This window comes from Chiloscyllium punctatum, chromosome 47 (assembly GCF_047496795.1).
Source record: "Chiloscyllium punctatum isolate Juve2018m chromosome 47, sChiPun1.3, whole genome shotgun sequence".
Classification (NCBI taxonomy): domain Eukaryota; kingdom Metazoa; phylum Chordata; class Chondrichthyes; order Orectolobiformes; family Hemiscylliidae; genus Chiloscyllium; species Chiloscyllium punctatum.
The window spans coordinates 20,127,352-20,148,060 of NC_092785.1; the positions used below are offsets into that span (position 1 = coordinate 20,127,352).

General features: G+C 40.3%; 1 protein-coding gene across 1 annotated transcript; it reads left to right on the top strand.

The window, feature by feature from the left end:
• The first annotated feature begins 16,031 nt into the window (after nucleotides 1-16,031).
• Nucleotides 16,032-20,309, top strand: LOC140468658 (probable G-protein coupled receptor 139). The gene is made up of 2 exons (XM_072564740.1): nucleotides 16,032-16,086; nucleotides 19,399-20,309. The coding sequence occupies exons 1-2, from the start codon at nucleotides 16,032-16,034 to the stop codon at nucleotides 20,307-20,309; spliced, it is 966 nt and encodes a 321-aa protein (XP_072420841.1).
• Nucleotides 20,310-20,709: the final 400 nt, after the last annotated feature.

Below are 20,709 nucleotides of genomic sequence, written 5' to 3' on the forward strand. Positions count from 1 at the left end.
CAGGCCTTTTGGTGATTTTCTGAAGTGCATATTCAACTAGTACACACCCCTGCTACTCAGCAGCAGTGATGGATTGAACGGGTGTTTAGGGATGACTTGCCAATCATGCAGGATGTGTTTCCTGGGATATTATCAAGCTTCTTGTTGGAACTGCACTCATCCAGTAAAGCGGGGGTGTTCCAACACAAGACTGACTTATTATCGATGTTGGACAGTTTTTGGGGAGTCAGCAGGTGATTGACCCGCTGCAGGATTCTTTATATCTGACGTTATGTTGTAGACAGTGTAATTTATGATATGTGCATTTCAGATTCCAATCAATGTTAACCCCAAAATTTCTGATATTGAGGGATTCAGTGATGGCAACATCATTGAAATGGCCTTGGTTAGATTGCTTATTCTTTGAGATTGTCTTTGTGTGGTATTAATCTTGCATGCCAAGTTTCAGATTCAGCCTGGACCTTGTCCAGATCTTGTTCCATTTGAACATAGCCTGCTTCAGTATTTGAGGGGCTGCGAATGGCATGATGCATTGTCAGATTATTTGTGAACATCCAGACTTCTTACCTGACCCCACCATGTCCCTTCAGTAACATGAGGAGTGATTCCCCCTCCCTGCATCCTTTCTTCCATTTCCCAAAATTAGCTGAAACCTTCTTTAACATGAGAATTGTTCTCCCCCTCTATTTCAATTCCTTTTTGTCGCAATGGCGTTCAATGTGTCAACATTGATTGCCGTGGTTTGTGCCCACTTCTAACGGCCATAACGTAGAGGAATAAAAAGCACTGGTTTCCAGTCTCAGGATAATGGGTTGACTACTTTTCAGTGAGGGGACATCCTTCACTCAAAGAGTTCTGCACATTTGGCGACGTTTCCTCCTGGAAGACCTTCATGCTTATTCACTGGGCATGTTGTGTGCAGTTCTGGTTGTCACATTATAGAAAGGATGTGCAGGTTTTTGAGAGGGTTCAGAAGATGTTTACCTGGGCGTTACCTGGATTTCAGCATATAAATTATCAGGAGAGGTTGTAACATTTTGATTGTTTTAGCTGGAGCATCTGAGGCGAAGGGACTGACCTGATAGAAGAATTTGGAATCATGAGAAGCATAATTGGAGATTCGGATTATACCTAGGGTAGAAATCTCAAATATATTGGGGGCACATGTTTGAGGTGAGATAGAGAATATTTACAGTAGATGTGTGAGTCAGGACATTTGTACAAAAGGTGGTAGATGCCAGCTCTGTGCTGCTAATGCAGGGGGTAGGATCAGATATTTTAACAATATTTAAGAGGCATGCCGACAGATATATGAACAGCCTGGCAATAGGTAGACGTGGTGAGCTTAGAAAGGCATCACGGTGAGAACAGACATTGTAACCATCAGGCCTGTTCTTAAGCTGTGCTGTTCTATGTTCTGTACTGTCTCTCCTTCCTGTCAGAAAGATGTTGTTAAACTTGAAAGGGTTGGGAGGTCATGTTGCAGCTGTACAGGACATTGGTTAGGCCACTGTTGGAATGTTGCGTGCAGTTCTGGTCTCCTTCCTGTCGGAAAAATGTTCTGAAACTTGAAAGGGTTCAGAAAAGGTTTACAAGTATGTTGCCATGGTTGGAGGATCTGAGCTACAGGGAGAGGCTGAACAGGCTGGGGCTGTTTTCCCTGGAGCGTCGGAGGCTGAGGGGTAAACTTATAGAGGTTTATAAAATTATGAGGGGCATGGATAGGATAAATAGGCAAAGTCTTTTCCTTGTGGTCCGGGGGTCCAGAACTAGAGGGAATAGGTTTAGTGTGAGAGGGGAAAGATATAAAAGAGATTTAAGGGACAACTTTTTCAGGCAGAGAGTGGTACGTGTATGGAATGAGCAGCCAGAGGATGTGGTGGAGGTTGGTACAATTGCAACATTTAAGAGGCATTTGGATGGGTATATGAATAGGAAGGGTTTGGATGGATATGGGCCGGATGCTGGCAGGTGGGACTAGATTGGGTTGGCATATCTGCTCGGCATGGGCGGGTCGGACCGAAGGGTCCTTTTCCATGCTGTACACCTCTATGACACTTTGACTCTATGACTGAGATTATCGTATTTTTTATGAGAGTGAGCAAATCCAGGTAGAGGGGGCTCAGCTGGCAATGCCGTTTTGATCAAGTTGCATGTGATAACCGGCTACAGGCGCTGAATGGTCTTCCCATGCTCCTGAATCGTTAAAAAAACAAAATGGAGAAGTGAGAAATCCAGCAGTAAGCTTTACAAAATATTGGAGCCAAATGTGCCACTTGTCATCGATCTCTGAGTTGTTTTATCGCACGTCTGAATTTCTGCTTTATTTTCACGGAAATGTTTCGTTCAATGTGTTTATCATAGTGATATGATCGAGATTTTAAATTCAGAAGCGGGCTACAGATAGTTGAGAGGAAGAAACATTTCCCACATGTAAAAACAAAGAAAACAAGAGTTAAGTGATCTGCAAACGAAGCGAGGATGACATGAGGAGAGATGTTTCTCCAGAGTGACTGGTTAAAGCGTGAAATGTGGTGAGGCTTGTTTTATTGATGCAGAGAATCAATGGATAATTATTCACATAGAAATAATCTACAGTGATTTGTAGAAAACGCAGGAGATAGGCACTGGGGATAGAAATATTATGGGATTAGTGGGCGGAATGTACTCTTTCTGCACTACACAATGTTGTGATTTGTTTTATCTTAAGGCCCTGATTCTCGTGAACGTCCCGAGTAACTTTCAATGATTATTTGCATTCGATAGGACTGCATCAGTTGGAGTGTCTTGACTCTTCTGGGTGGGGGTACATTACTTAGAGTAATCATTAACATTTTCATTGTCCCTTGCTTTAAACAAGATTCAGAATTTCCTTGTCATGTTGAGGTTAGGTTTTAGATTGCTGACTTTGTTTTGAAATGCTGGATCTACTGAATTTTTGAATTGTTAGTTTAATGAAGGGTTTCAGACACAATGAAAGATTTGTGATATTGGGTTTATTCTCTTCAGAGGAGAGGAGATGAATATGTGATCTTGTTGAGGTGTCCAAATTTATAAGGAAAATCTACATTGTCAAGAATGATATTTTGTTTCCACGAGTTCATGAGTCACTATTTAGGGATCATCAATTCCAGATTAGCAACAAGGTACTACGAATGAGATGAGGTGAAACATCTTTACTTAGAAAGTTGTTAACATTTGTAATGCACTGCCTGGGACAGTGGTGGATGTACATTAAAAAGGACGTTTCAAAATAGAGCTGGATGTATATTTGAAAATGAAGAGTTTAGAGGTCTACAGCAGTAAAACTGAATTATGGGACTAAATAGGTAACTCTTTCAAGACATAAAGTGTTAAATGATCTCCTTCTGTGCTGTGGACTTCTATCATTCTGCAATGAATAGTCATACATAATCCATTTTAACTATTTTTCTGTTGTTTCCCACCATACTAAGAAAACAACACAGACACAGATCTCTGGAATTTGGTCGCTAAAAAATAAAGGCAATAATTAAACACACCTAGATCTTCATGAAGGATTAACGGTTGCGTTTGAGTGAGAGCAATCATTCTAAACAAATAACTGTTTCCAGTTTCTGTTGTGTACTTCTTGTGGTTTGATTTGTATAGTTAAGCATCTGGCTCAAAGCGATGTATTTCAATAGGGAATTGACTCAATATCGTCATCTGTTTGTTCAGTTTGCCAAAAAAAGCTAGGTTGCAATATCTAGCGTTCCCCACAGAGATCCGAGAGCGTATAAATTAAAGAGGAGGAGAACATATCATAGCTCAGACTCTTTTGGCAGAGATTAAGTGAGCCCTTCAGTTATTTATTAGTTGATAACTGGGATAATAGTCACATTGTACATGGTCAGGTTTGAGTATAAATTGTTGTCTGTTTAAGAAGTTACACGTGAGTGCATGTGGATAAACCTTTGCCCATACTAATACAGATCAGTTACTCGATGAAATGAAATTTCTCCTCCAATCTGAAGAAATAGCTGTTATCAAAGAAAATATGAGCAAAACATTGATTGTTTACTTCTTTAAAAATATCATTGAATCAAAAATGCTGGTACTTTTACAGGAGTTATCATTGCAGAGAGGATCCAATGACTCTTTCTGTTGTTACTCTCTGTGGTGAAAACCCGAAAGTTTGATCAATTAACATCCACTCTCTATTCTCTTCTCTGTCTTACAGTGAATTTACTGGCGATTGTGATCCTGTCTCTGAATAAATGTGGCCTCTCCATCTGCACGACTCGTTACCTGGTGGCCATGGCAACGGCTGATATGCTGCTCATTGTCACAGATGTCATATTACAGAAGATTAATTATTATTATGTACTAGTGCCGTTCCTGCACATTACCCCAGTGTGTAGTGTCATTGGTGCATTGACTCGTACAGCCACTGACTGTGTTGTGTGGTTCACTGTTGCTTTCTCATTCGATCGTTTTGTAGCCATTTGTTGCCATAAACTGAAAAACAAATATTGCACTGATAGAACTGCAGCTGTGGTTCCAACAACCATTAGTATTCTGCTCTGTTTAGAAAACATTCCTGCCTATTTTCAGTTTGAACCTGTTCAAATAATTGACAATGTGTCATGGTTTTGTAAGTTGAAGTCAGTGTTCTTTACAGATCCAAGATGGGTCGGATTTGAATGGTTTGACAAAGTTTTAACTCCATTTCTTCCTTTCATTTTAATTTTGGTCCTCAATGCTGTGACAGCCAGACAGATTTTGGTGAGCAGACGAATCCGTCAGGGACTCAAGAGTCAGAGCAAGGGAAAAAATCACAGAGACAAAGAGATGGAGAGCAGAAGGAAGTCTGTCATTTTACTCTTTACCATTTCTGGCAGCTTCATACTTCTGTGGTCAGTAATTGTTATCAATTTCGGTTATTACAGTCTAGCAAGGCCAAATACAGTAGATTATCATGGATTCTTCTATACTTTCAGAAAACTCGGATTTATATTGCGGAGTGTCAGTTGCTGTTCAAACACTTGTATTTATGTAGCAACACAGCCCAAGTTCAGACAGCAGGTTATGCATGCTTTGAGATATCCTGTCACACTATTTCTTCTGAACGTTAAGAATAAATGCAGATGAGAACAACAGAGTCTGATACTAGTCATTCTAATCAGAAAGAATTATTTACTGGTTTATATGTTGTCAGATATCTGGTATTTGCCTCTCTCAGTGAACTTGTCAAACTGGATGTCGACGAGCAGAGAAAATTAACAGTTGTTTGAATGTAAATCAGACCAACTGGATTCACTGATGGCCCATTCCAAAATTATTTCTACATGAACAGAAGTTGGGCCACACGAATCTAGTCCACAATGCATCCCAAGCAACAGACAAAAAGAGGGATCTCATTACCAAATATTCGAAACTCACCTAGAGAATGAGTACACAGAAAGTACCAGATGCATGCAATAGAATAAAGCATGCTTTCCCTTATGCATGTACACCGAAGAATCCACTCTGATTAAAACCCAAACAGACTCATTCTCTCTCTCACACACACACACACACACACACACACACACAAACACACACACACACACACACACACAAAGACACACTCTTTCTCAAGTACTGTAAAAACACATACTCAAACAACAAACTAAACCATACAAATTTTCTCTCTTGGTGAAAGTGAGGACTGCAGATGCTAGAGATCAGAGTCGAGAGTGTAGTGCTGGATAAGCATAGCAGGTCAGGCAGCATCCGAGGAGCAGGAGAATCAACGTTTCAGGCATGAGCCCTTCATCAGAAATGACCCGTCATTTCTGATGAAGGTCTGATGCCCGTAACGTCCATTCTCCTGATCCTCGGATGCTGCCTGAATGCTGTGTATTTCCAGCACTGTACTCTCGACAAAGTCTCTCTCTCACATACACACTTATGATGACCTATGTCTTTCGCGCTCTAAAAGAATCATGCAGGATAAACATACAGATATACACACACACACAGACACATGTACGCACACTTACACAAAGACACAGTCTCATACAAACACACACATTTTCTCAAACACTGAAATAAGCACATGCATGATTTCTTTGTTATTCGCTAACACACACAGCCTCTCTCACGAGCAAAAGGAAATACATAAAGGCTCTCTCTCCTTCTGTCCATCTCTTTCAGATACTCTGGCAAACGCACACGCACTCACATACGCACATAGGTTGAGGGCTGTGGAAGACCTGTAATGTTTGTGGTCGGTACTCAGGGCATGCTGCATGTTACAGAATCAGCACTGAGGGAGTGCTGAACTGTGAGAGAGTCAATACTGAGGGAGCAGTGCAATATCAAAGGGTTAGTAATGAAGCAGTGCCGAGGGAAATGACTATCGGATTGTTAAATTATAGTGTGGAATTGCTAGTTGAGGGTGTCTTTGGCATGAATCAGTAATTCCTATTGCATTCTCCCTTCAGTGGGTTTCGATGTTTCTGAGATGGTTTGGATGAATATGTTTGTACAGTTCAGCTTTTGTGCTTGTCCAACCTGAATCTGGACACTACCCCGGTCTGACAAGAGGAAACAATTCTGTCACAATGATAATGCAGACAGTGAGTTGCACAGCGAGGGGAATATATTTGCTCACAATTTCTCCCAGAACAAGGAAAATGATGATCAAACGAATGAGTCTCTGTGCGTGGAACTGCCGAGGAATTAGAATTTCCAAAAGTTCTGGAATGATTCCACATTATTTGGCTTCACTTTAAATTTATGTGTGAAATTGTCTCTCCCCACCTCACCCAAATTCCCCATTCCTCATGCAGTTGCCATTGCCCCTCACACACTCCTCCACATCTGACAACTTTCCGTTACTTCTTGCCTATGCTTTTTCATGTGGAAAAGTGTGGACTGACGTATGGACCTGCTGCTCTTAAAGTGAAGCACATGTGAGGGAATGAATGACCTCCACTTATTCCTCTTTCACGTCTCAAAATGAATGGTCTCCTCCTGATCCTAGGTTACCGTCTCAAGAAGTGGTCAATGCTCGCCTCCACTTCCTCTGTAACATGCTGGAGAAAAGCCTGAATGGACCTCCACGTATTCCTGGGAGACAGGTTGGAAAAGGGACTAACTGACCTCCTCCTTGTGCAACCTTGCCACGTATGCCTTTCTCAACAAAGTACTCGTTCAGTAATTCAAACTAAACAACGTTTAGTCTGTTCAATTAAATATGTTGACATAAAATTTGTTAATGAAATTTTCAAACTCACATTTGAGAATTTTTTAAGTGAAGATTGCTTACAGCATTCCATATATTCCACATATTTAAACAGTTTGCTTACTGGGCTATATCTGTGGACCTTTGTAATTGACGATTTCAACCACATTTGGATCATCAGTCCTGATTTGAATTTTTGAATATTGAAAGGAATCGAATTTTCTAAAATTAGTCTGTTTCCTCATTTTGTGAATCTCACTTGAAGGCGGATGGAAATGCTTTTGAAAGGTCTGGGATGATGTGATGAGTCAAAGGAACATAGCAATATGGAGTTCGGACCTTTGAGCATATTTTGGCATTCAATGGCTGATCTGTGGTCTTAATCCAAAAACCTAACTTTATGCGTTATACCTGATTAACTATTCTGAACAAATATTCATCTATCTCCGATTCAAAATTTACTACTGGTTCAGTTTCTAGTGCCACTTGTGTAAGAGATTTCCAAACATCCAACAAATGTTGACTGTGGAAGTACTTTCTAACATCTCTCCTGAACGGCATTGTCGTAATTCTCAAACTATGTGCCCCACTTCTAAAATCCCCAAACAATGGTAATAGTTTAACTTTAGCTACTCCAACTTCCAAAATCTCCACATAATGTAACCCATGAATTCCAGGTATCATTCTTGCAAATCTACACTTATCTCATTCAGTGTTCGGATTATCTTACAGACCACCAAGTCGGGTCGAATGAGAGGTTTGTATGGCTGCAGCATAACATTTGCATTCTTATGTGGGAGGAGGGCGTCACTGGCTGAATAATCGTTTATTGCTTCAGAAGGCAGTTAAGATTCAATCACATTGCTGTGTGTCTGTAGTCACATGCCGGAGAGACCAGATGAGGATGCCCATGTCTTCACCAAAAGGACATCAGTGAGAAAAAAGTCCGATTTGTTTTGTTTTCTCTCCTGTAAATGCAGCGCTAAAACAATTATTAAACACATCTGCCATTTCCACGTTGTCATTGGCAATGTCTCACTTTCAGAATCTAGTTGTGCGACATTGCTCCTGACTATCTATTTTCTTTTTATGAGGCATTGAGTATGGGTATTGGGAGGTCATGTTGCGGATTTACAGGCCATTATTAAGCCGGCTTTTCGAACACTGCATTCAAGCTGAGCTTCCTTCTGTGGGAATGATGTTGGGTACCTTGAAACGGTTCGGGAAAATACACAAATATGTTTCCAGTGTTGATGCATTTGAGCTAGAGGAGAGGCTAAATAGACTGAGGCGATTTTCCCCAGCTCATCAGATGCTAAGGGGTAACGTTATAGAGGTTTACACAATCCTGAGGGATTTTTTCCTCAGTGTAGGGGAGTCCAAAGCTAGTGGGCATAGGTTTAGGTAAGAAGTGAAAGATGTAATGGGACCCAAGGGGTAGCGTTTATGCACAGAGAGTTGCGCGTTTATGGAATTAGGAATCTGGCAAAATTGCAATATGTAAATACCATTTGGACGGGTACATGATAGGAAGTATTAAGTGAGATCTAGGTCAAGTTCTGGTATATTGGACTAGATTTATTCAGAATAGCTGGTCAGCATGAACGAATTGAACCCAAGCGTCTGTTCCTGTGTGTGCATCTCTTTGATTATGCCTACATAATTTCTTCTTATTGCTTAGGTTGTCCCTGATAAGCTTCCTTTCATAATTCATTGTTGCAACACACACCAAATCCTCCTGCTTAATTTAAAGAAGTTACACAAAAATCCCGTGCAGTAAGCTGTGAAAACTCAACAGGACAAGAACTATTTGAAAGTAAAAATTAGCAATTTTATTTCTTAACGTATAACAGAGAATAATCAACTTACATTAACTAACAACTATTTACAACACCTTCCTCAAAGATAAGTTTAATTTCCCCTTCTATCACACGAGCCCAATAAAAAAAACCCCGATTAAGGTTTCCCAAATTTCAACGTTTCAAAACTAGCCAGATGTCGAATCTTCTTGTTATGTCTTCCTCTGCCTTCTTTTCTTCCTTTTGAGGATTTCTGCTTCAAAGATTACTGATCGATAAAGTTACTTTTAAGAGAGGTATTCTCTGGGCAGTCTACAGATGTTAGTGTTTCGGCAGTTCACTTTACACCTGTTCAATTTTCCCTAGTCTTATACCCCAAGGCATCGGATTGTGTCATTAACGCTTAAGATTATCGATGTAGTAAATTCAAACTTGATTGAAGTTTAGTATTTTTCGGGGTACAACTTCAATTAATGGCCGAATTCGAATTTGTTTTGTCATCTCCAGGCAACCAGCTAATCGAGTTGTTCGACCAAATGTTGCATTGTATCTTGTTAAGAACACTTGGTGGTGTGTCAGGCAATTCTGCTCGCCTTAAACTCTCTAAAGACTTTACACCCACATCTTCATAACACTCTTATAAGTTGCTTTATAGCCCATGATAAATCTTTGTATTTTTCGCATTGACCAGGTCATGAAAAAGTACACCACAGAAAGGTCTGAGTTCTGTTTATGTTACAAGTTTGGTGAAATTAGGACTGTCTTCAGATTAGATTAACAGAATGTGATACATCATAACAGGTAGAATGCAGCGAAGATGTTATTTTTTGTCGAAACTCCACGAACTACTTCAGCGTTTCTGAAATGGTGAGTGAGAAGTGTGGGGTTGCCTGAATATCATACCGCAGTTTATATTGTTGTTGATGTCCCCTTTTACAATGATGAATTTCTATTTCTTTTACTCCGTCTCAGTCTCCCTTTTCCTCTTTCTATGCTAATCTGTCTCAGTGTTCCTGTGTCTTCCTCCCTCTCAGTCTGTCTTCCACTTACCTTACCAATTTCAGTCTTGATTCTTTCTGAATGAATATCTCTGATGCCGACTACTTGTTTCCTATCCCAGTTCCTCAATCTGTTCCTTTTTTCCTGAAAGATTGTCCTATTCTTAATTTTGATCTGTCTCTTTCTGATCTTGTCTCTTTAGGATTTTGTCACTTTTCAAACGTGCTTATCCTCGTTATCTGTCACTTTCCCGTTTGCCTTCGTCTTCTCTCAATCGCTGTCCATCTCTTTCGTATATTTGTCAGCTTCACTTTAATCTCTGATTTTCTGCAGCTTCGTAGCTAAATACTTTTCCAGCAGGGTGTGTCACCATCAACCTCAACTCCGTGAATTGACATTCTGTAGTTTTACCTATCTGATTCACTGTGTCTCAGTCTCTGCACCATACACTCTCACAGTCTCCATTTATCTGCATGTCTCTGTCATTTCCTTAGCTTCGTCTGTCATTTTGCAATGATTTATCAAACCACTTGTTTTTCTGAAGCTGTGTACCACCATTTTCCCTCTGTCTCTGCCTCTTGGTTCCTTTCATCTGTGTCTATTTCTCTCTTTTACTCACCATTTCTTTTTTGAGCACTTTTTGTTAAGAGTTGCGTTCCTTCCTTCAGATGATCTCATTTCTTCCTCTGCCTCGGTTAACGTTTGTAGCTGTCTTCAGTGTTTTTATTTGTCTAGTGTCTTCCAATATTTATGAACTGGAATCTGCCACACATTTCATAGATCACGATATTGTTACCCTCCATCCCTATCTATTTCCCAGTCCTTTTCCGCTCTTTTTTCAGACTACCTCTTTCACCATCTGTCCGCTATCTTTCTTATTGAGCCGACCAAAGTCCATGAAACTATTTCAATAGAGTAGCCTAGACGGTAGTAATTAGTCAAAGGCAAGTATTTCAACAAAGGCTGCATTCCAGGTGTGATTCGAGACAACTAGCCTTTCAGTAAAACACACTTTATTCTGACATTACAGTAAAAATGCAAACAAAAGAAGTTCTAAATTTAAATTGATCGAAACACTTAATCAAATAATACATTATCTAAATCCTATTTATAACTACCAAAATGCCAACAACACTTCTCCTGTCCTAACGGATATCGAACATCCTTGAATATTACAATGCTATAATCAAATTGTCTACTGCTCTATTGCCCGTGCGTATTTTGGTAAATCAGATCACAGTTTTGTGCTTCTCCTTTAAGCTGGCAAGCAGACATTGAAGCGGGAGAACACATTATAGAAAGTAATACAGTCTTGCTCTAATACAACAGAACTGCTTGTACGGGACTGCTTCGATTCGGTGGACTGGTACATAATCAAGAATGCAGGGGCTAATAACACTAGTATTCCATGATTTTCACTGATTTCAGTACGAGATGTGCCAAAAATGGCCCGCTGAAACAGTTAATCTGAATGTTTCCCAACTAAAAAAAATGTACGAGCTATAAAATTCACTCTCTAACGAAGTTGCATGTCTGAGGTAGTCAGTTCGGGCAACTCTCACCTATGGAGGAAATACAGATACAACATTCACAAGGTTATCAGAGAGGCCATGAGATAATACTTCAGATGCTGACTAACTACACAAAAAATAATCTGTCGCTTGTGGCCAGTTTTGCACGACATAATGACAACAAAGTGAAGTCAGACAGAATCACTAACAAAACTGCATCCCTTCTCAATGATCTCAATGCATGTTCCACTGACTTTGTAGAAACGGCATTGAAACACTGCCATCTGTTGCAACCGCCTCGAAACCAAATGTCCCGGTCTCACTGCCACAAGACGTCAAATTGGCCTTATTGTGAGTAAATTTGCATCAAGTGATTGGTTTGGATGGAGCCACCGGCCTGTACTCAGATCCTATACTGACCAGTCTAAAGGAGTATTTACTGACATTTTAACCTTTGAACTGAAGTTCCCACCTGCTACAAGATGACCATTATCACTCCCGGTGCCAATGAGCAATCATTCAGCCTCAATGACTATCACCTGGTGCCTTTACCAGGGGATAGTCATGTCTCACATTGTCTCCTTCATCCATGATTGCCTGTATTCTTTGTACTACCACGACAGTCAGATAACATCACTTTGGTGCTATAGTTACAGATGGAACATATGGATAAAAACAAAACCGATGTTTCGCTATTGCGTATTGATTGAATCTCCACCTTCAACACCATATTTCCAAGCAAATGTTACTCCAAATATTGAGACGTTTCCGCAGCTGCCCCCGCTGTAACTGGCTTCTCGACTTGTTGATCATTTGACCTAAATCATTATGCATAGGCGACAGACTCTCTTCCAAAATCATCCTAAATACACGTGCCCAAAATATTGCAACTTCAATTCCCCTAATACACGTGTGGTACACTGACGACTCTGTGGCCAAATTACACTGCTACTCCATTTGCAAGTTTTCTGAAGACACCACCGTTGTACTTTTGAATGCCACACGACGATAAGATAGAGTGCAGAATAGAGATTCAGTGTTTAGGGGTAGGGTCTAAAGGCAATATTCTCTCCATTAACGTCAGTAAAATGAAAAAAAACTGGTTATTGACTTTATGAAACGGAGGACGCTTCTCTGTCTGCATCAATCATACTGATGTGTGGATGGTCGAGATCATGAAGCTCCTAGAAATAATGGTCACCAGCTCTCTGTCCTGGTTCACCCATGTCGACACAAAGTTCAAGAAAGCACAACTCCACCAGTTCCTCAGGAGGCTCAAGAAATTCTGCATGTTCACAAAGATTGTCACTAATTTTTATAGATGCAAACCAAAAAGAATCTTAATTGAATTCATCACAGTATGGTATGTCAAATGCTGTTTCCAAGGCTGCAAGAAAGTACAGACAGTTGTGAACACAGCCCAGTCCATCACTCAAAGGAACCTTCTTTCCAAATGACTCTGTCTCCAATTTCAACAATCTCAGGAAGCTACCCAACATAATCTAAAGACCTTCCACCCTGGTTATAATGTCTCCCACCCGCGTTAATCAGTCAGAAGTTACAAAGGTTTAAATTCATGTGTTCACATATGCATTCTTCCCCAACTCTGACTCAGCCCTTGCCTGTCTTTGAATGCACGTCTCAATTCTTAATGATGATTCCTCTCTTCGCACATTCTTCACGGTTGTAATGTTGTGTTCTGTGCTCTGTGGTATTGTTTTAGTCTGATGCATTTTTATGCAAAATATGCTTGTGTAGTATGTAAAACAATACTCTCACTGAATCTCAGTACATGTGAAAACATTAAATCAAATCAAATCAACTTTTATAATATCGTAGCATCCAATAATTACACACTTGTAAAAGGCAAACTCAGCCACGCATTGTTGTTCTCACATGCGTTCTTCTCACTCTACTCTGTGAAAACGTAATACTGAAAGATATAGTCTAGCAGCAGGGAGAGAGAGAACTCAAGTTTTGTTGTATCATTCGAGAGAGATGTGTATCATTCAGCTCTGAATTCCAAAATAAAACACAACTTCAACACCTGAAAGCAAAATTAAAACCTTGGGTCTGTGTGAGCCTGACTCACCACACGCATGAGATTCCCTAAAATTAAAAATAAAATAAAGCTAGTTTTTCAGCTTTCCATGTAGCCAATAGCTTCCCGCCAGATATTCAACTCTTCTCTTCTCGTGAACCAAGGCAGTTATATGTGTCTTAAAGGCACATTTTATCAGATCTTTCTCAGGCTGCTTCGTAAGTTTGAGGTCAAGGAGAATAAACTGTAATCTGGAATGTAGAAACCATTGATTTCTAAGGATTAATATGAATTCATTATTTTGCATATTGCCGTTTGAGTCTGTAGATTATTTTGGATTTGAACAAGTCAAATCACCTTGAAAACCTCCACATTGTATCGAGCTCAATCCATCTGCTGTTATCTGATGACATTATTATCAAACTTAATTGCAGACAATAAAATCAGCATTTTTACAGAGAATTAAAGTGCAGAATGCATGCATAAATTCAAACACATGAAATAACTCTCCCATTAAAGGAATCTGAACTTGGACTTCTCCTTTGGCTTGGAAGCAACTCTATGTAACTTCTAATGTAATTTTCACATGGTGACATTTGAATCAGAATGTAGCACAATCTTCTAAACACAGATACATATCAATATGTGAAAGTCACTCACAGACGAAAGGATGGAGATGTAATACTGGAGACCACGAAACTGACGTTGATCGACGTGTTATCCCTCCCTGGTTCAGCAATGTCAAAATGAAGACTGGGCGACACAAGGCTGCAGACTCATCACTGTATGGTTTAATTCTGAAGCCAATCACTGGGAGGGCACTTAGTGGCAGGTGAAATTGGTTTCGTCAGTGCTTCAAGAGAGAATGAAATATCAAAGTGCTCCCTTCACTTATATGAAGCCTCAGAGAGAGTTCACTTAGATTCTCAAATATAGCTTTGTCTCCTTCACGAAGTAAATGTATACTTTCAGTGGAGGGATTGCATTAAATGATAAGAAAAAAGTAGCTTCTGAGATGGAAGAAATTTCCTTTGCAGATGGATTTGACAGGTTCGACCTCTGTACAGATTTCGGAATAAACCGACAAGAAAAAGCATAAAGTCAACACGTAAATGCTCAATGTTTGAAGATGGAATCAAACGATTTTCCAATATGTGGAAAAGGGGAACACAAAGTTTTTGGAAGAAGGATGGAAAGAATGTGAGACTGCAGCATGTGGGAGATGGTGTTTCATTTTTTGGGACGAAGTCTGACAGAAGCTGTGAGGGAGATTTACTGTGTGTATGAGAGTTAAACAGAGGGAAGTGAAGTGTGCCAGACGGGTTACAGAGCTGTTATATGACCTTTTGTTTGCAGCACCACTTAGACCACTTACAGAGCAAGGGTGATGAAGGGGAACGTCAGATCAGCCATTATCAATTGACTGAAGGAGCAGGCTCATGTGGTCGAATTGTCGATTTTTGCTTCTTTTTCACTGGGCATAGAGTGTTAACTCGAAAAATGCATGGGCATCAGAGTGGTTAAGTTGGTCTTCATTGCTGCCTCACAGCGCTGGAGCCCTGGGTTCGATTCCAGATGTGGCCAACTCTCTGTATGGAGTTTGCACATACACCCCGTGTCCACAATGATTTACTCCTCCATTGCAAGATGTGCAGGTTAGGTAGATTGGCCATGAGACATCATCCATCCTGTAAGCTAGGGACATGTAAGCTAGTTCGGTTGGTCATTGGAAATGGAAGGAATGGACTGTATGGGATGATCTTTAGAGGATCAACGTAGACTCTTTGGACCAAGTGACCTGCTTTCACACAGTAGAGATTCTTTGACTGCATGCTACTTCCAACATCTAGCATGCAAGTCAAACGAAGTAAATTTCAACATCACATCTTTGTTTGATTGTGTTGATGCTTCACTGAAAGCATTCCACTAGACTGAGGTGCTTTCAGCGATGTTCAAATGCTTTAGATTTGTATATTAGCAAAACTCTGCAAAGCAAAGACGTAAGTAAAATTATTTAATTACAACATATTCAGAGTTAAAGAAGATTGTTAACCTTAGACGACACGAGAACATTTCTGAGATACAGTGTAACATTTTAAATCTAATTCATTGAGTGTTCACAAATCAATAAAAGGCAACGATGAGACAGTGTGAAATTTAGTTTGGGGGAAAGAGATAGGGTAATGAATGGATAACACAATTTCTGATTTAATATTGGTTGCAATTAGTGTTATTTTCCAATATTTGATGAATCTTTTTCGCTTCAAAATATACTCAATTGCAGCAGGGAATTAACAGAGTGTCGTAATAGTTTCCTCCATTTTGTTTATGGAAAGAAAGCTTAATTGAAAACTGTGTTGCAACAGTGACCTCTGGGAGGTCTTTGAAATGTAATATATATAAAGTTCAGGAAAATATCAGATCAGAGAATATCACTTGCCTCCAGTTATAAGGGATCGATCAAATTTGGATTATAAATGCATTACCCAATGCAATACGGGCTGAAAATATATTACGCGATTCTTGCTGTCATTGGTGTTCCCGGTAAGTCATTATGCACCTTATCTGTCTGTGAGGTCCATGATATCATGATTTTCTGCTGTGACTGGGAACTGAGATGACTGATTGCCAAAAACCATGACCATCTCCTTTTGCGTCAATTATGGAGAATTTGCCCCCGTTAACCTATGAATCCAGCTTTGCAGCAGTCCATAATTTCAAACTCGGTTAACAGCTACTTGGATATCACTGTCACCTCACTTCTGATTTTCAGCTCTTTTTGTCCGTGTTAGAACCAAACCTAAAATGAGGTTAGGACTTGAGTGGCCCCGGCGGCATCTCAGCTCGGAATCAATGAGACGGTCATTGTATGGAAAGTGTTGCTTGATAACATTGTTGCTGGCATCCTCCATCACTTTGTTAATCATCGAGAGAAGACTGATGGGACAATAATTGCCTGAGTTGAATTTGTCCTGATTTTTTTTTAGTATGTGACATTCTTGTGTCATTTTGCATATTGTCGGGTAAATCCCAAGGTTGTAACTTTACTAGAACAGTCTTGCCGGAGAGAGGCAGTTTCAGGAGCACAAATCGTCAGTACTACTGTCAGAATGTGGTCAGTGCCCAGACCGTTTGCAGAATCCAGTCTCTTCAAACATTTCTTGTTATCAGGTCAAATGAGTCAAATTGGTTGAACATGATATCTGTATTTTTGGGGACTTTGGAGAATGCCAAGACCGATCATCCACTTGCCATGTCTGACTGAAGATACACTACACTCTTCTGTTCTTGAGGAAGGGAATATTCGTGATCTATTTAATTGTTCAAAACCATGTACAACTGGAGTTGTCAATACTGCACAACTGAGATCTGATCTATTGCTTGGCATTGTCTATAAATAAAAAGTGTTTGTTATGCAAGTCAGAGGTATTCAGTTTTGTTGCTTCATCAGGCTGACACCCCATCTTCAGGGATGTCTGGTGCTGCTCCTGGCATGCAGTCTCCATTGGACGATGGTTTATGTCCTGGCTTGATGGTAATGATATGGTAGGGAATTACCGGGCTATGAGGTTACAAATTGTGCTGGAGTACAATTCTGGTGCTGATGATGACCCACAGTGCCCAGACTTGAGTTGCTCGATCTGCTATAAGTCTAATCAATGCAACGTGCATTGCCTCCACAATGTCTGTTTGGTGTTCAGGCTTACCGAAACTGTCATAGGAGTCCCTCAGGGTAGTGCTCTAGGTCCTAAAGTCTTCAGCTGCTTCATCAAATATCTTTCCTCTGTCATAATGTCAGAAGTGGGGATGTTCACGGATTATTGCACAGTGATCAGCACCCTTTGTGACTCCTAGATGGCGAAACAGTCCGTGCTCAAATGCAACAAGATCTGGACAATATCCAGGTTTGCTCCGTCAAGTGGCAAGCAACATTCGCGCTACATAAATGCCAGTCAATGACCACCACCAATAAGCGACACTATAACCACCACCCCTCGACATTCAATGGCATTACCATCATTGAATCCCCCATTATCAACATCCTTGGGGATTTCATTGACCAGTAACTCAACTGGACTCAGCACGTAAACATAATGGGCGCAAGATCAAGTGAATTGGCCATGCTAAATTGCCCATAGTGATAGTTGCATTAGTAGGGAGTACGGGAATGGGTATGTGTAAGTTACTCTTTGGATGATCGGTGTGGACTTGTTGGGCTGAAGGGCCTGTTTTCGCTCTGTAGGGAATTTAATCTAATCAAGAGCAGGTCAGATACTGCGGGATACTGCGAAGAGTAACTCACCTCCTGACACGCCAAAATCTGCCCACCATCTTCAAGTGATGTGTTGGAAAACTCTCCACTTGCCTGAATGGGTGCAGCTCCAACAACACCGAAGAAGCTTTCACCAACCAAGACAAACCAATCCGCTTTATTGACACCACATCTAAAAATATTCAATCCGTCCTCCACTGGCGCTCAGAATCAAAAAAGTTTGCAATCAACAAGATGTACTGCAGAAATTCACCAAAGAACCTTCGACTGCAACTTCCAAATTCACGATCAATTCCACCCTGGAGGGCAAGGTCAGCAGGTATTTGGGAATAGAACCACCTGCAGGTTCCCCTCCAAGCCACTAACCACCCTGACTTGGAAATGTACTGACTTTTCTTGGATCTTATGCCTTTTGCTTACAGATCCTTGCACAAGGTAAACAAAGGAAGTGACAAAAATGGTTCTTGAGGAAAACGCCCTGAATATTGCATACATGGTCCTTCTTATGGAATTTAATAAATCACCTTCTAGTTTGTTTTTCCTGCAAATTTCATCAGAAGCAAGTTGGATACAGACCTAACTTATTCATAGAAGTCAAGCGCAGTTATGGAGCGATGCATTTCTGATTGGATATGGAGATGTCAGTGTTGGACTGGGATGTACAAAGTTAAAAATCATACAACACCAGGTTATAGTCAAACAGGTTTATTTGGAAGTACTAGCTTTCGGAGCGAGGCTTGTTCACAACTAAAAGATGAAGGATCGGCGCTCCAAAACCTAGTGCTTCCAAGTAAACCTATTGGACGACAACCTGGCATTGTGTGATTTTTAACTTTATGATTGGCTTTTCACAAGGCGCAGTGCTGCGTCCTCTGTTGGCTTTCTTTATACCTGTCTGTCTGTCTATCTATCTATCTATCTATCTATCCATCTATCTATCTATCTATCTATCTATCTATCTATCTATCTATCTATCTATCTATCTATCTATCTATCTATCTATCTATCTATCTATCTATCTATCTATCTATCTATCTATCTATCTATCTATCTATCTATCTTTCTATCTATCTATCTATCTATCTATCTATCTATCTATCTATCTATCTATCTATCTATCTATCTATCTATCTATCTATCTATCTATCTATCTATCTATCTATCTATCTATCTATCTTTTATTCCCACCTTGCCCTGAGCTTCACTTGTGTACTTCAGCAAGCCTGGGGAAAAGTTGTTGGCCGGGCAACAAGATGGCATGTTGCAGTTGCAGTCACAATTAAATGACAGCACCAACCTCATTCATCCTCGACACCCTGAGCAATAGCCTTCTAACTTCAGAAAATCCTGAAGGTCAAAAGTTTTCCAGCAATGAGAAAATTCACAAGGGCACAAAAACCTGGCATGTGTATGATGTTTTGATAATGATCTTCGATCCTGGATATTAAGTTAGTTATGTGACGCAATGGGGAACCCAGCTGTTCAGAGTTAAGCCTGTCAATAAAGAATAAATTATAGGCTCAAACATAGAGTACATTTGTTCATTACTATCTAGTTTTATTTCTCTTTTCTCTCTCTCGCAGTTAACTTACTAGGAATTGTCATCCTGTCTCGTGGAAAGTGTGGCCTGTCTACCTGCACAACTCGTTACCTGGTGGCCATGGCAACAGCAGATCTACTGGTTATTGTCACAGAGGTTATATTATGGCGTATCAATTATTACTATTTTCCCGGCTCATTCCTCGAGTTAACACCTGTGTGTAGTGCGACTGATGTCTTGCTCCGAGCAGCAACAGACTGTTCTGTCTGGTTCACCGTCACTTTCACCTTTGACAGATTTGTGGCCATTTGCTGTCAGAAGCTAAAAGCAAAATACTGCACGAAGAAAACATCATCTGCGTTTCTCACAGCAACCACTGTGTTATTCTGTTTAAAAAACATTCCTCAGTACTTCACATACCAACCATGGATCATAATCAATAATGTCGCTCGGCTCTGTTATCGAAAGCCTATCTATTATACTGAACCTGGATGGGTGGCATTTGGCTGGCTTGACAGGGTCTTAACACCATTGTTTCCTTTCTCTTTAATACTGCTGCTCAATGTTCTGACAGTCAGACACATTCTAATCGCCAGTCATGTCCGCAAAGGACTGAGGGGTCAGAGCAGAAGAGAGAATTCCGGTGATCCAGAAATGGAGAACAGAAGAAAGTCTATGATTTTACTCTTCACCATATCTGGTACCTTCATAGTTCTATGGTTGGTGTACGTTATAGAATTCTTATATTACAACGTGAAAAGAATAAATCCCTGGGAGTACAGTGATTCTGAATATGTATTCAGGGAAGTTGGTTGGATGTTACGAAATTTAAGCTGCTGCACAAATACATTTATTTATGGCGTGACACAGTCAAAGTTCAGAGAGCAAGTTCTGTGCGCTGTGAGATATCCGGTGACATCAATTGTTCAATTAATAAACAAAAAAAACATGTAGAGAGATTTACGAGCACGCTGGAAGCTCTGTCCTGTGTCTGACAGTCTCCTCAGTAAATCATCTAGCTGCATTCAGTGATTTTCGAATACATTAAATAGGTCATTGTAGACTATTAGTGGCAACTTCTGAACCCAATCATGCATATTCATTTAATGATCGAATGCAGCAGCATTCATTCATGGAGCTATGTTTATCTAAATTGACTACCCGAGACCTGTGATTGACAGTTATCTTAGTAAATCAGCATCTTGATTTGACCAAGCAGACAGCAAAGTTTCAGATGGAATATCCCAGTACTAATGCAGCGAACATCTACTGAAGGTCCTATAAGACACATAGTCCTTTCTTCAACAGAGACGTCAAAACTGCACACAATACTTCACGTGTGGTCTCGCTAATG

Coding starts and splice junctions, on each gene's coding strand:
- LOC140468658 (XM_072564740.1), top strand. CDS start 16,032: ATGCAATACGGGCTGAAAATATATTACGCGATTCTTGCTGTCATTGGT. Junction 16,087..19,398: donor TGCTGTCATTGGTGTTCCCG/GTAAGTCATTAT, acceptor TCTCTCTCGCAG/TTAACTTACTAGGAATTGTC.